Source organism: Canis lupus, chromosome 38 (assembly GCF_003254725.2).
Source record: "Canis lupus dingo isolate Sandy chromosome 38, ASM325472v2, whole genome shotgun sequence".
In the NCBI taxonomy this organism is placed as follows: Eukaryota; Metazoa; Chordata; class Mammalia; order Carnivora; family Canidae; genus Canis; species Canis lupus.
The window spans coordinates 24,067,238-24,079,707 of NC_064280.1; the positions used below are offsets into that span (position 1 = coordinate 24,067,238).

At 47.2% G+C, this 12,470-nt stretch overlaps 1 protein-coding gene across 1 annotated transcript in view; it reads right to left on the reverse strand.

Annotated features, from left to right (window-relative positions):
* LOC112642937 (T-cell surface glycoprotein CD1a-like) overlaps positions 1-10,240 on the reverse strand; it is a 114,654-nt gene extending 104,414 nt beyond the window's left edge. Inside the window, exon 1 of the mRNA XM_025420687.3 lies at positions 10,075-10,240. Coding sequence (XP_025276472.1) covers positions 10,075-10,135 — 61 coding nt within the window. The 5' untranslated portion in view covers positions 10,136-10,240. The remainder of the gene's footprint in view (positions 1-10,074) is intronic.
* Between the last annotated feature and the right edge of the window lie 2,230 nt (positions 10,241-12,470).

Sequence of the window (12,470 nt, forward strand, 5' to 3'; positions counted from 1 at the left end):
TCCAGAATGATGCCCTGAACGGAGTCTGCACACGGGGGCTTCATACCCATCCTAACTAACTGAACCCCACCGGAAATGTAGCCTTAACCAGTCAGTGTCAGTAAATTTTTCTTTCCATCAGAGCCAATGAGTCCGTCACCTGAGTCCTCTCCACTCAAAAGGTAGATGAGGTCATGTGCATGATAACACCCTTTGCTCCTCCGCCTAGAAAGCAGGCCTGGGTGTTGGAACGCTCCTTCTCTTTTGCTAATAGCTGCCTGGCCTCACCTTGGCCTATAAAATATTTCATATTGTACAACTCCCCCTAGTGCCTCCCTACTTCAGAGGTGGGTCCTGCTGATTCATGAATCATTCAATAGAGCCAATTAGATTTTCAAAAGTACTTGTTTGAATTTTATTATTTAGTCGATTTGGTGGTATCGGTGGGATCCCAAGTGAGCTTCCAGCATCCTTGAGGGACCTGGAGAAACACAGCAGGACCCCAGGCACCCTTGAACCCCACTGCATTTCCCACCTTCCCAAGGACCGCAGGTAAGCTCCTGGCCCGGAGCCCCGTTCGCTGGCATTCCCAATCCTATTGGCTTTCTTTTCCAGGCAGGGTCAGCTGGAGCTTGCAGACGCTTACACCTGGAGCCACCCGGACCTGCAGCCTTCCCTGGAGCACACAGAGCTGCCAGAACGGTCTGCCCAAGGCCACACCCCTAGCCTTTGAGACCAAACTCTTGGGGGCACAGCTTCCACAAGGTCGCAGGGGAGTTGATGGTGCTTGGGGCCTTCTTATGGCCAGATGTAGAACTGATCCTATAGGTAGGTGCATGTTTGTTGTCTTGGTGTGTGTAAATGAAGGCAGTTGCTAGAAGGATCTCAGGGGTCAAACAGCCCCAAAGTTGGGAGCATTGGAGCACTGAAAGGCTGTTAGAGCCCTCGCCACCCCCCAGAAGGTTCCTGAGACAGAAGTTGGTCACCAGATGGGTCGGATTGACACTCGGTCACCTGCCAACCTCAAGAAAACTGAGCAATGAGGTACACCGTAGCCCATGCACAACCCCAACCCCATGGCCCGTCCTTTGTAGCTATTATTGCAGCTCTAGGAAACCCAGAGGCTTCATGAGGTCCTTAAATTCTAAACAGTCAAGCATGTCACCTTCAGGAGCACCTGCTTGTGGAGGCCGAGAAAAATTAAGGCCATTCCACCTCACGTTTAGCATTAGCACCAGTACAGCCATCTTAGGCCCCCATGAATAAGAGCTGAACTTTACAGGAAAAACTACAGAATTGCCCTTGGCAGGGAATCCCATATCAGAAAGACAACAGAGCCCACACCCGTGGCAGAAAGTCCCATATTAGAATGAGAACAGAGCTCAATGCCCATGAAAGCCCCATATCAGAATGTAAACAGAACTTGAAAAATTCCTCCCCCCCCTCCTGAAAATCCCCTAGACCAGCCCATAAAAAACCCAGCTGTAACCCACTTCGGGATCCAAGTCCCTGCTCCGCTGTGTCGGGTATACTTGGACCCAAGCTCGAGCTTGCAAGTAAACCCTCGTGCGCTGGCATGGGTATTGGCTCCTCGGTGGTTTCTCGGATTCGCAGTCTTGGGCACTACACTGCTCAGCTCATGTCTAAGAACCTCAGTCCTGGAAGCTGGAGTCATGGAGCAGGGTAAGTGTACGTATTACAACTGACCTAGACTGACAGTGGGCGCTACGGGGAACCTTCCAATCAGACAGCGTTCATTGAAGAAGTGCACTTGAAAGTGTACTTTTTCCACTCCTTGGTCAAAGACCGAGCAAAGGGCCACAGCAAAATATTTCTTCCAACCGAGGGAGGGTCCTCCAGAGTTGTTTTAAACCGATTACTTCCTGAGCCCAGCAGACAGGGAAATAAATACAAGTTCGCATTAGCCCTTTCTTTCCAAATCCAAACCCATTGACTACTAATCCTTTCTCAAAATAACTATTTCCTTCCCGCTCATCCACTTTGACGTCCTAAGATCACGGTTTGACTTCCTGCTGCCTGGGACACGCGGGGTATTGAGTCTTTCTTTTTTTTTTTTTTTTTTAAGATTTTATTTATTTATTCATGATAAACAGAGAGAGAGAGAGAGGCAGAGACACAGGCAGAGGGAGAAGCAGGCTCCCTGCAGGGAACCTGACATGGGACTCAATCCCGAGACTCCAGGATCAGGCCCTGGGCCAAAGGCAGGCGGCAAACCGCTGAGCCACCCAGGGATCCCCTCCTATTGGGTCTTTCCTTGGTGATCTTTGGGGTGCCTCCAGGCCTGGTAAAGGGAGGATTTCTGCAGATGCCTCTCAGCTCCATAAGGTTGTGCTGCCAGCGCCCTTTACCGCTGTCCCAGCCACGTCCTGCTAGGATACGTTGAAAAATGTCATAAATCCATCATCAGAACTTTGGCCAAAGTAAAAGCTGATGTTCAGAGCTGAGGGAAACTACTTCAGGCCTCCTCTCCTAAGCTAAAGGTCCCCAGAGGAAAAGAGGACTTTCTCACAGGTGGACGGATGTGTCAGTCCTTTGATATTTGTCAGGCAATTTGGAAATTCTTTGGGAAACTAAAAACAGCTCTTCCTCTTTCAACACCTCTAGTCTACGGGGCCAGGAGCGTGGTTCCAAAAGCAAGTCAAAGACCAACAGTCCTTTTTTAACCGGGACATCTTACATGCATTCTAAACATTCTGACCTTAAAAGATCCAAAGTCCTTCTAGAAAGGGCTGCCTGTATTTTCTCCAGGGTCTCCCAATTATAAATACAAGGAGTTCTGCCGGCAGATCTCCAGGAATTCTTTTCAAATGCAAATTCCAGAGAGATAATCCTTGTCAAGTGCAAAGAAGACCGGAAAGCCCATTTAAAACTGGACTTGCCAAGGACAAATACAAATCTTAAGTGTCTTTGCCACAAATACCTTTATTTTATTTTATTTTATTTTATTTTATTTTATTATTTTATTTTATTTTTTATAAATTTATTTTTTATTGGTGTTCAATTTGCCAACTTATAGAATAACACCAACACCCAATGTTCATCCCGTCAAGTGCCCACCTCAGTGCCCGTCACCCAGTCACCCCCTTTTAAAAAAATCTTTGCCGTGTAGACAAATCATGTTCATTTATTTCTTCTACGGAAAATACCCCAAACAAACAAACACCTCAAGTGCAACTTTTATAGGGGTGAATGTTGCACCTGATTGACGGCGGCAGTAATTTTAAAACGGAAGCTGTCCATTCTGTATCTGTCTTGTGTGTTCATGCGTGTCTATACCTGTGTTGGAAATGTGTTTCCATCTTGGGGAGGCTTTGCTAAAATTAATTTGTGAAAGAGCTGTTTAGTGGGTTTGAAGGCCTGCAGGTATGAGGATTGGGCATTCTAAAACTCAAAATAATAGAAATGGACCCCAATGTTGTTCAGGCTCATGTAAATGGAAGAATATTTAATATAAAAGCTACTTTGAGATTGATGGCTTAATTAAAACAAACGCGTTTAGAGTTTTCAACATTATCTATAACACTTCTACCCGTTTCTCCAGCCTAATAAATTGACCTAATCTTGGGTAAGAGTCGTCAATAACAATAACAAAACATAAATGGTGGTTGACTTCCTCTAATGCGTCCTGAAGTTTTGTGGGTAATCTGAACATAATTGTTAAGAACAAGTAAACTAAATAGATGTGAATAAGGTAAAAAGGGTTGTAGGTAGATTTCAAATGGTTCCAAAGTCTTTGGTAATTTAAAAATCTCAAAAGTTTCGCTAAGTTTTGGCTTAACTGAATTAAGTCCAAGCCATTAAATGTCTGCATCTTTTCCAGATAAGACAAAATTCTAGAGCATTTATTACTAAACACAGGCTTCTCTACTTTGGGCTTAGTACAAAAAAAATTAAAATATTTGGGTATGTCAGTGTTGCATTATAAAATTCAGGTGACACATGCTTCTAGAAACTTTAAATGTCTTCATAAATGTAGACGTTTGAGAAATCCAATGTGACACTTCACAATGGCTCACCTCTTAGGTTTCAGTAGAAAAGAAAGTTAATAAGGGTTAATTATTCTAAGTAATATATATATAATGAAAGCTACTAGAAATCACAAAGGGAATATCCTCATACACAGGGAAAATAGGATGTGTTTGTGGTCAGAAGGAGTGTAAGGAAGAGAGATGCATTTTTTTGTTGTTGAAAGAAAAGAAAGCAATTTTGTCTAAAATGAGGCTACTGCTTTAAAGAAAAACATTGGACAAAAATCAAATATAAAAAAGAAAATTGTAGAAGGCTTGTGGGAATGGTAGCTTTAAAAAGAATAATACATGGTCAAGCTGGGTGAAATTAAAATAAATTTGCTAAAAAATAAGTTTTAATATCAAAATTAACCCCATACAAAATTAAAATTCAGTCTTCTTTTGAAAGGACAGTTTCCTTGGATGTTTGGTCTGCTTATGCTAAGATTGCATAATTATTTGACCTTTTAAGCATTTACCTTTTAAAGATTCTTAATTCTATTTAAGCAAGTCTTTTAAACTCCATTTGATATATTTTGCCAAACCATTTTTGGGGTGCGATTTTTTTTTTTTTTACCTTCCATTTTGTTTAATATAATTCTTCAAAGCAGATAAGTCGAATCTCTTCTGTGTGAATGAGTTCTTTTTTTCCTCTTAATTTAAAATTTAAGAAAACATTTGCCAAACCATATTTGGGGTGTGATTTTTTTTAACCTTCCATTTTCTTTAATATATTTCTTCAAAGTAGATAAGTCGAATCTCTTCTGTGTGAATGTTTTTTTTTCCTTTTAATTTAAAACGATATATTTGAGAAACTTCCGAAAATCAAATTCAAGGATAAAACAGAAAAGAAAGAAGGAAGGAATGGGAAGTGAAGGGAGGAAGGAAAAGGAAGGGAGAGAGCAAATGGGGAAAGAAAAGGAGAAGGAAGAAAGGAATGAAGGAGGGAAGGAAGAAGAAACTAGATAGAAACACAATGAAACAGGTAAACACATTAGGAAAGCAAAACTTTTACACTCCAGAGGCAGTGATGACCTTTTCCTCCCCACTACGTGACACTAAATGTCCCTGCTGCAAGGTCAGGGCTTGAGAATGATTATTTTAGCTAATTAACGAGATCTAGAGTAACTGAAGTCAGGCTGTGGATGTCTCCGCTTGCACTGCCATGGAGGTCATTGGTCACAAAGCATCCATTTCCTTATTCGTGGACTCTGGGCTGATGCACCTACCTGGGGACGTTGACTTGCAGCCCCAGACACATGAACCCACCACTGTTCATGGACACAAAGGGTGGCCTGACGTGTCACCCACCTCAGGTGCCCCTGAGATTCCCCTGTTAATTCCCACACTGTAAACATGGATCTTGTTCACGGTCCATTGGTGAACCGCCATGTTTCCTCATTTGCATGGTCCTTCTAGGTGATGTCACTGTTTAAAAAGTGCCGGAAGCCCAGGGCCCCGGAGCTGACTGATGACCTAAGCACAGGAAGGTGAGATGTGCCTCACAGACAATATGCGTGTGTACAGCGGGCTTGCTCAGACCCCGGTGCAGAGCTGTGGCCATGAGCTCAGTGCTAATGAAGCTACAGTGCAGTAAATCCAGGAAAAGGGGCAGGACAATCATGATGTCCATGTGGATCCACCCCAGAAAGTGCTAAAGTAACAACGAGAATCCTGTGATGATGCCACGAGAAAGGGGAAAGGAGCTATGATCATGGATTGGTGAGATGATGACCATATCTTGTTTGTTTCTAAAAACATTGTGGGGGACAGCCCGGGTGGCTCAGCGGGTTTAGCACTGCCTCCACCTCAGGGCGTGACCCCGGGTCCCGGGATCGAGTCCTACATCCGGCTCCCTGCATGGAGCTTGCATCTCCCTCTGCCTGGGTCTCTGCCTCTCTCTCTCTCTCTCTCTCTCTCTCTCTGTGTCTCTATGAATAAAAAAATAAAATGTTTAAAAATAAAATAATAAAATAAAATAAATAAAATAAAAACATTGTGGGAAGCACAGCTGTGGGGCTGATGCCAAAGACACTGGCAGTCAAGTACCCAAACTGGGAAATGTTACACACTTCTGAGCTGGTAATTCAGTATCGGGAAATTCTCCATACGATAAAATGTGTACAAATACACGTATGCATTAGAGGAACTGTCTTAAAACTGAAACACGTGAAACCAGGCTGTGTGGTCATCAGGTGGAAGGTGTTGTGAGCAGAGTCTCCCAGGAGCCCACTGAGCATCTCCCCAGGAACAATGGCTCACCTTTGCTGACCTGAGGACTGCAACTCCACAGCCCGGAATGCCAGGAGGCACTGTGTGCGCCCTCCTTGCTGGGTCCCCATTCATCCCTGACCGCAACGCTCCGGCTCTCTTTCCTGGAGCAACCCCTTTTCCCCAGGGACACACTTGCCCTGCTCCCTCTCAGGCATCACATTTAGGTCCCTGGGAATCCTCTGCTGACTTTGCAAAAGTAGAAATTGTGGTCCCGTGAGTCTCAGCGGAGCCCAAGACACTATAGGTGACATCTCTGCTGCTGCCCCTGAGCCCCCCTCCCGCCCGCCCCCCACAGCATCCTGCCTTCCACTTTTAATTCAGAATACTTGGAGCAAAGGGTCCAATCCAATGGGTGTCTGTGGTTAAATAACAGACACCCTCCCAGCAAACTTGATTCAACTTAGGCCTAGAAGGTCAATGGGAACAGGTCAAGTGTGAACTGCCTCATTCAGGTGAAAGGACCTTTAAAGAAGAGAATGAAGCATTTCAACTACTATAAATATGTCAGGAAGGAAAAGAAAAAACAACAACAACAAAAAAAAACCACTATGGATTTAGCACAAATTCAGTGGATATTTTTATTGGGGACATAATCCATACAGGGGACTCTCCTTGCCAAGGATACAATTATTAAAAAGACATAGACTTTGCCTCAAAATCATAAAAATTAGAAGGGAATAGGGAACCAACGGGGCAATAGGGCTGAGGGGCAGGAATAGAATCCCCAAAGTGGAGTAAAGTGTGGTGGAAATTCTCACCATTGCTTCCACTTCTGACTCAGGGAGGGCTCACTGGAGGAAGTGACATCTGAGGCCTCTGACCCACGGAGGTTGCCGGGGCTTCAATTTACATTGAGTTAAATCTTTGAGAATTAATTCCCGAAACGAATAGGAACAACAAATCCAACTAAATCATGTTGAGCTTATGTTGACAACTGATCAACAAACAGAAGTGAAATAAAGTTGCGCACAGGGAGTGGCCAGGACGTCAGTGATGAGCTGGGTTTAGGTAAGTGCTGGAGCCTGGGCTGCTGGGTTCCTGCTCCGAAGGGAAGTCCGTGCACTGAGGTCTCCAGTGGGCTTTCCTGGAGGAACAAGGAGGAGGCCCCCTGCAGCAGGTGGAGGGGAGGCTGCAGGGGGGAGGGCACGGGCCGCAGGAGGGCTGAGGACACACGGAAAGGTGGGGAGACACGGGAAAAGAGCAGGAAGGGGGCTCCAGAGACTCACCAGCGCTTCCAGAGCCACCACGCCAGGCCTGCCAGGAGCACCAGGGGCACGATCACCACCAGGAAGACCAAGCCCACGGAGTGGGGCTGCTCTGTGGGGTTGGGCCCAGAGGGTGTCATTTCCCGTCCACCCCGGGTTGAACTGCACCTCCCACGACCTCTCCGGCCCTATCACCCTCCACCTCACTGAACGCTGTTCCTCATCTATCCTCTCCCATCCCTCCTCAGAGATGGGCCCTTCTCCAAATCGCCACATCCTCCCACATTTGCAAGACCTTCACCCTCAGCTTTTCTGTTTCTTGAATTACTGATATTGTGTTCTTTTTGGTCCAGAGTCCCTAGATTCCCAAAGGTTTCATCTGGCTGTACTGCTCTGTGGGACAAAACATGCCCCCTTTCCCAGCCAGGCCCCAGCTCTTCCTCACCCCAGTGGAGGACCATGTCCTGGCCTCCTAGACTGCTGTGTCTCACACGGCAGGACAGGCCGGCCGCCTCCTTGGCTTTCACATCCAAGGACACCTGAAGGTACCACGTCCCGTCAGCATGGGGCAGGACGTCACCTCGCCAGGTGCCCTGCTGCTCCTGCTCACCCCGCATCCACGTCACCCGCACAGGCTTGGGGTAGAAGCCAGAGACATGGCACACCAGCCGCAGATGGCCAGACCTGGCTGGGGCCAGCGGACAGCCAGGCCTCGGGCCTCACTGCGGAGACAGGACAGGGATTCACAGACTGAGGGGAGGTGCTCACATCATGTTAGACAGACACACCTTTCTGCCTCTTAAAGCCCATCACCATCATCCCCTCTCCCTCTTGACTCTCTCTTACCCTGAATTTGAAGGAAGAGTACAAATTTCTGAGCACAAAATGCAGAATCTTGGAGGGAGGGAGGAGGACTGACCTTGTCGCTGGAGATCTGCCTTCCCCGCATCAAGAAGACTCAAGACGAAACGCGGACAGTGGCCAGTGATGAGCTCATGTGTGAGTTCAGTGTCATCATGGTCCAATTCGTTGACTTGTCTGCACACCTGCTGGGCCCTACTTCTTCCCTTTGGAGATGGCCACCATGACTTGTTCTGGAAACTTATAAGGTCTTCCCCCTGATAAGCCAACCGCACGAATCCTACTGATGGTTCCCCAAAGTGCAGCTCACAGCCTAATGTCACCTGTACCTGAAAAGGATCTGGGCAAGAGAGACTGTGAATTATAGGAGAGACGGAAAAAAAGAAATGAAATGAGATGAGTGGAAACCAGGACAGTAGATGCAAAAGTTGGAGATGAGGGGATTGCAGGGAATGGATGTAAGTTTGATTTGAAGGGAGGCTCACACAAAGGGGAAGTGGTGGTGGATACAGAGGAGGAAGTAAGTGACTGAGGACTGAATATTGGAGGAGAGACATGAAGGTGGTGGGAAGAGAATAGGGAAGGGCTCGGCGGGAGAGCTGGGCCAGAAACAACCGAGGGTGAAGGGAGCACAGAGGGTGACAGGGTCGCATAGACAGACATCGCTGCTGGGATAGGATGGGGAGAAAAGCACATAGATCAAGGAGTCAGTCACAGAGTGAGAACCAGAGCTGCCTGGTTGGAGGCCAGGGAAAGGGGTGGTCGTGGGAGAACTAGTGGGACGGGAGATCCCAGCCTGTGGTCAATGAGAGGAGCCGGATGGAGCAGAAGATGTGAAGCTTTTCAACAATCGGGATCTGGCTCCACCCTCTGCCCACACTGGTGGGATTCAGCTTCGTGATGGGGACACATGAGGTTTAGAAGCCAATGGAGCCTCTTTCTTGGAGGAAGAAGGATCCCAGGACACACGCAGACCAGCCTCCTCCATCCCACCCAGAGGGAACTGAACTCACATTCGAGCTGCCAGTCACTGGAGTAGTTATGAAAACACAGAGGAAGTTGAATGGTGCTTGAATGGAAGGACTCTTCCGCTATAATGAGCTCCTCGTTGCTTAGGTTGCCCGTGGACCAAGGCCACAGGAAAATGAACGCGCCCATCTTGCTGTCCCAGCCGTGAGTCTGCAGCTCATCCAGCCAAGCTGAGCCTTGATTTTGTGTTGAAGAATGGTTGTAGAGGGATGAGGTCAGGATGACTTGGAAGGAGACTGGCCCCTGGAAGGCTGCGGGAAAAGGACAGATAGACTGAGGAAGAGGAGGGCATTGGGAAGGAGAGGGAATGGAGACTACGGGGCTGGGGACGGGACCCAAAATCTGGAGGACAGAGAAGCCATAGGCGTCTTAGGAGACACGTGCTGCCCCCGAGCCTGAGCCTCGCACCCATCCTTCAGGAGAGCACAGGGCCCTGGGGCCGGGGATGCTCGGGGAGGAAGCAGGCTGACTGTCTCCCTGCCCAGGTCTGTGCTGGGAACCCACACCACCCGAGCACACACACACAGAGATAATTACACAGAAGGACATATGCACAAACACACTAACACAAAAGAACCTACAAAGAAACACATACACACAAGTATACAGACTCAGAATCACACACACACATACACACACACACATACACACTCACACTCTCTGGTCCTGTAGCCACTAGACAGGACCCGAGCTCTCACCATCTTCGCTGTCACCCCCCAGGAGGAGAACCGCCAACAGCACAAGTTGCAGGAACAGCATCGTGTTTGCAGATGTTCTTTCTCTTGCAAAGTGGCTCTTTGACGTCTGTCCTCACACACCGACCCCCTCCCAGCCCCTCTCCTCTGACTTCCTCTCCACACACAACCCTTCCCTGAGTCTCTGCGACAACGCAAATGTGCTCCTGGACACCTACTCAGTCTCACTTCCCCTCGTGCTCTGCCTCCCCTCTGGCCTCCAGCTTCTCCCTGTCACCAGCGTCCATCCCGCCCCCGCCCCCTGATTCAGATGCTACAGACCAAGTCCTGTGTGGCCTGGGAAAGTGGCCCCACCTCTCAGACCCTTTCTTCTCACCCAGACAGTAACCCAGGAAAACACCCAGCTCCTAGCACCGGCCCTGCACCTGTTGTCTCTCTGTCCCTCCTGCCCTGTGACCCACCCCCCATTTCCTTCCCAGTCCCACCCCCACCCCAGCTCTGACTTCTCACCATTGAAGATATAACTGGTTTTATTAAGTGATTCTAGAATCAGGTCGCATCCCTTCTGGTAAGTAGAAAGGAGGTCTGAAAATTGGGAAGATTTTATAGGAAAGAAGTTGGCAAGAAGAGAAAGGAATGTTTCAGGGAAGGTCACCTCTTTATTAGGAGAGCAGGGCTCTCCCCATGCAGATGACCTCTCCTCTTTGGCAGGTGGAGAGGGTCCATGGAACAGAGTAGGGCCGACCAGGGAATTCCTCACCGACAGGTGAACATTTCTGGGGGAGGTGGCAACTGCAGTTGGGTTAGGATTAAGCATGTTTTGGGGACTCAGCCTGGCCTGAAGCACCATTTTGGGCCTATGACTGTCTTTTTAACAATAGATTTATTGGCTTGTCCTGATTCTCCCATGATTGCCTGTGTAGCAGCCTCAGCAACCCCCAGTCCTCCATTATTCTTCGGGAGGAACCAGCAGGCATCACAGAGACCACAGGACATGGAAACATCTGAAGAGTCCCCCCTCCATCTGACTGGCATTAATACATATTCACTCACCACCAGCCACTTAGCACCTGCCTGGACCCAAACGCTGTGCTGCCCTCGTGAAGGTACAGTGTGCACAGGGCAGGCTGTATTCAAGGAGCTTTTATTCTACTTGGGAAGAATAAAACATGAACTGAATAATATTCATTTTGGTGCGCTGAGTTTTATCATAATATACACACTCTAGACAAAAACAAGCCTGCTGACAACAGTATTATGTAAAGCAGTGACCCTTGCTCATGTAGGCCCTTCATAATCTTGCCTCATGCTTGGCCTCAGGTGTTTCTATCCCCTCATGACCCCCACATAACAGAGGGCCTGGCAGGTGGTAAGTGCCCGATAATTATTTCCGAATGATTAAATAGTTCAGTTCTGAGATCCAGTTACGCTTAAATATTATGGCAGCATTCAACATAAAATTTTTTTAAGCATCCCAATGTTATTAGCTGTATTCTTACTTGGTGAGATGACAGTCTTATACAGTTGTGTTTAGGATAAATTCATATATTAATAATCAGCAAGTTTCCACAGAGGGTCCTAATGTGAATCTCTCCTATTCCTTGTTATAAGAAACCATGAGAATTTTTAGCAAGTGAAGTCATTAGACTGTCCTGGAATCATATACCCAGATTCCCTTCTTACTGTTCCTGCTGGAATACTCCATGCTTGTCTTACCATGAGCTGATCTCTGCTGGACATGCCCACCTTCGTCTTTCATGGTGTTCTGAAGTGTTCAAAGGCTCTTCGATATTTGTTTGTGCTTTCCCTCACTTGGTATAAATGTGTTTGAACTATTTTTCTTGTTATTTCTTGGTTTACAAGTCAACAGAAACAATCTCAGCCTAATATTATCATGATTTTTGGAAAGTTAAGATTGGAACATAGAAATCTAGAAAGAGCTCACTCCCACATTCAACCTTATGAGACCTTGATGATCAAAATCATGTCTCTTGAATCCATCAGAGCTGAAGGATCAGAGCAACTTGTTAACCCAAAATGTAGGGAAAGACAGACTGCTCCAAGGAAAAAGGGGATGCAAACCCTTACTTCCTTGAGACAGACGCCAGATGCTAAGACAGAAAAAGTAATTCAGCTAAAATTGCTCACTGAGAGCCTGAGATTCAAAGATCTGGGAAAACTGTTGTATCTCCAGGCTTCGTCCACACTCCTAGACCTTTCCAGGTGCTCCTGACACCAGGTGGAAATCAAGGATACAGACCAGAGAACTGCTTTCTCCAGGCCGGGTATAAGCCTGAAGCTACGGGAGCCCTGCTGCCTGAGAAGGGCAGGAAGACCATCATCTCCCAACAGAAAGAAGCCTTAACCAGGTGTGGGAAGGACAGGGAGCCCCACCGCCT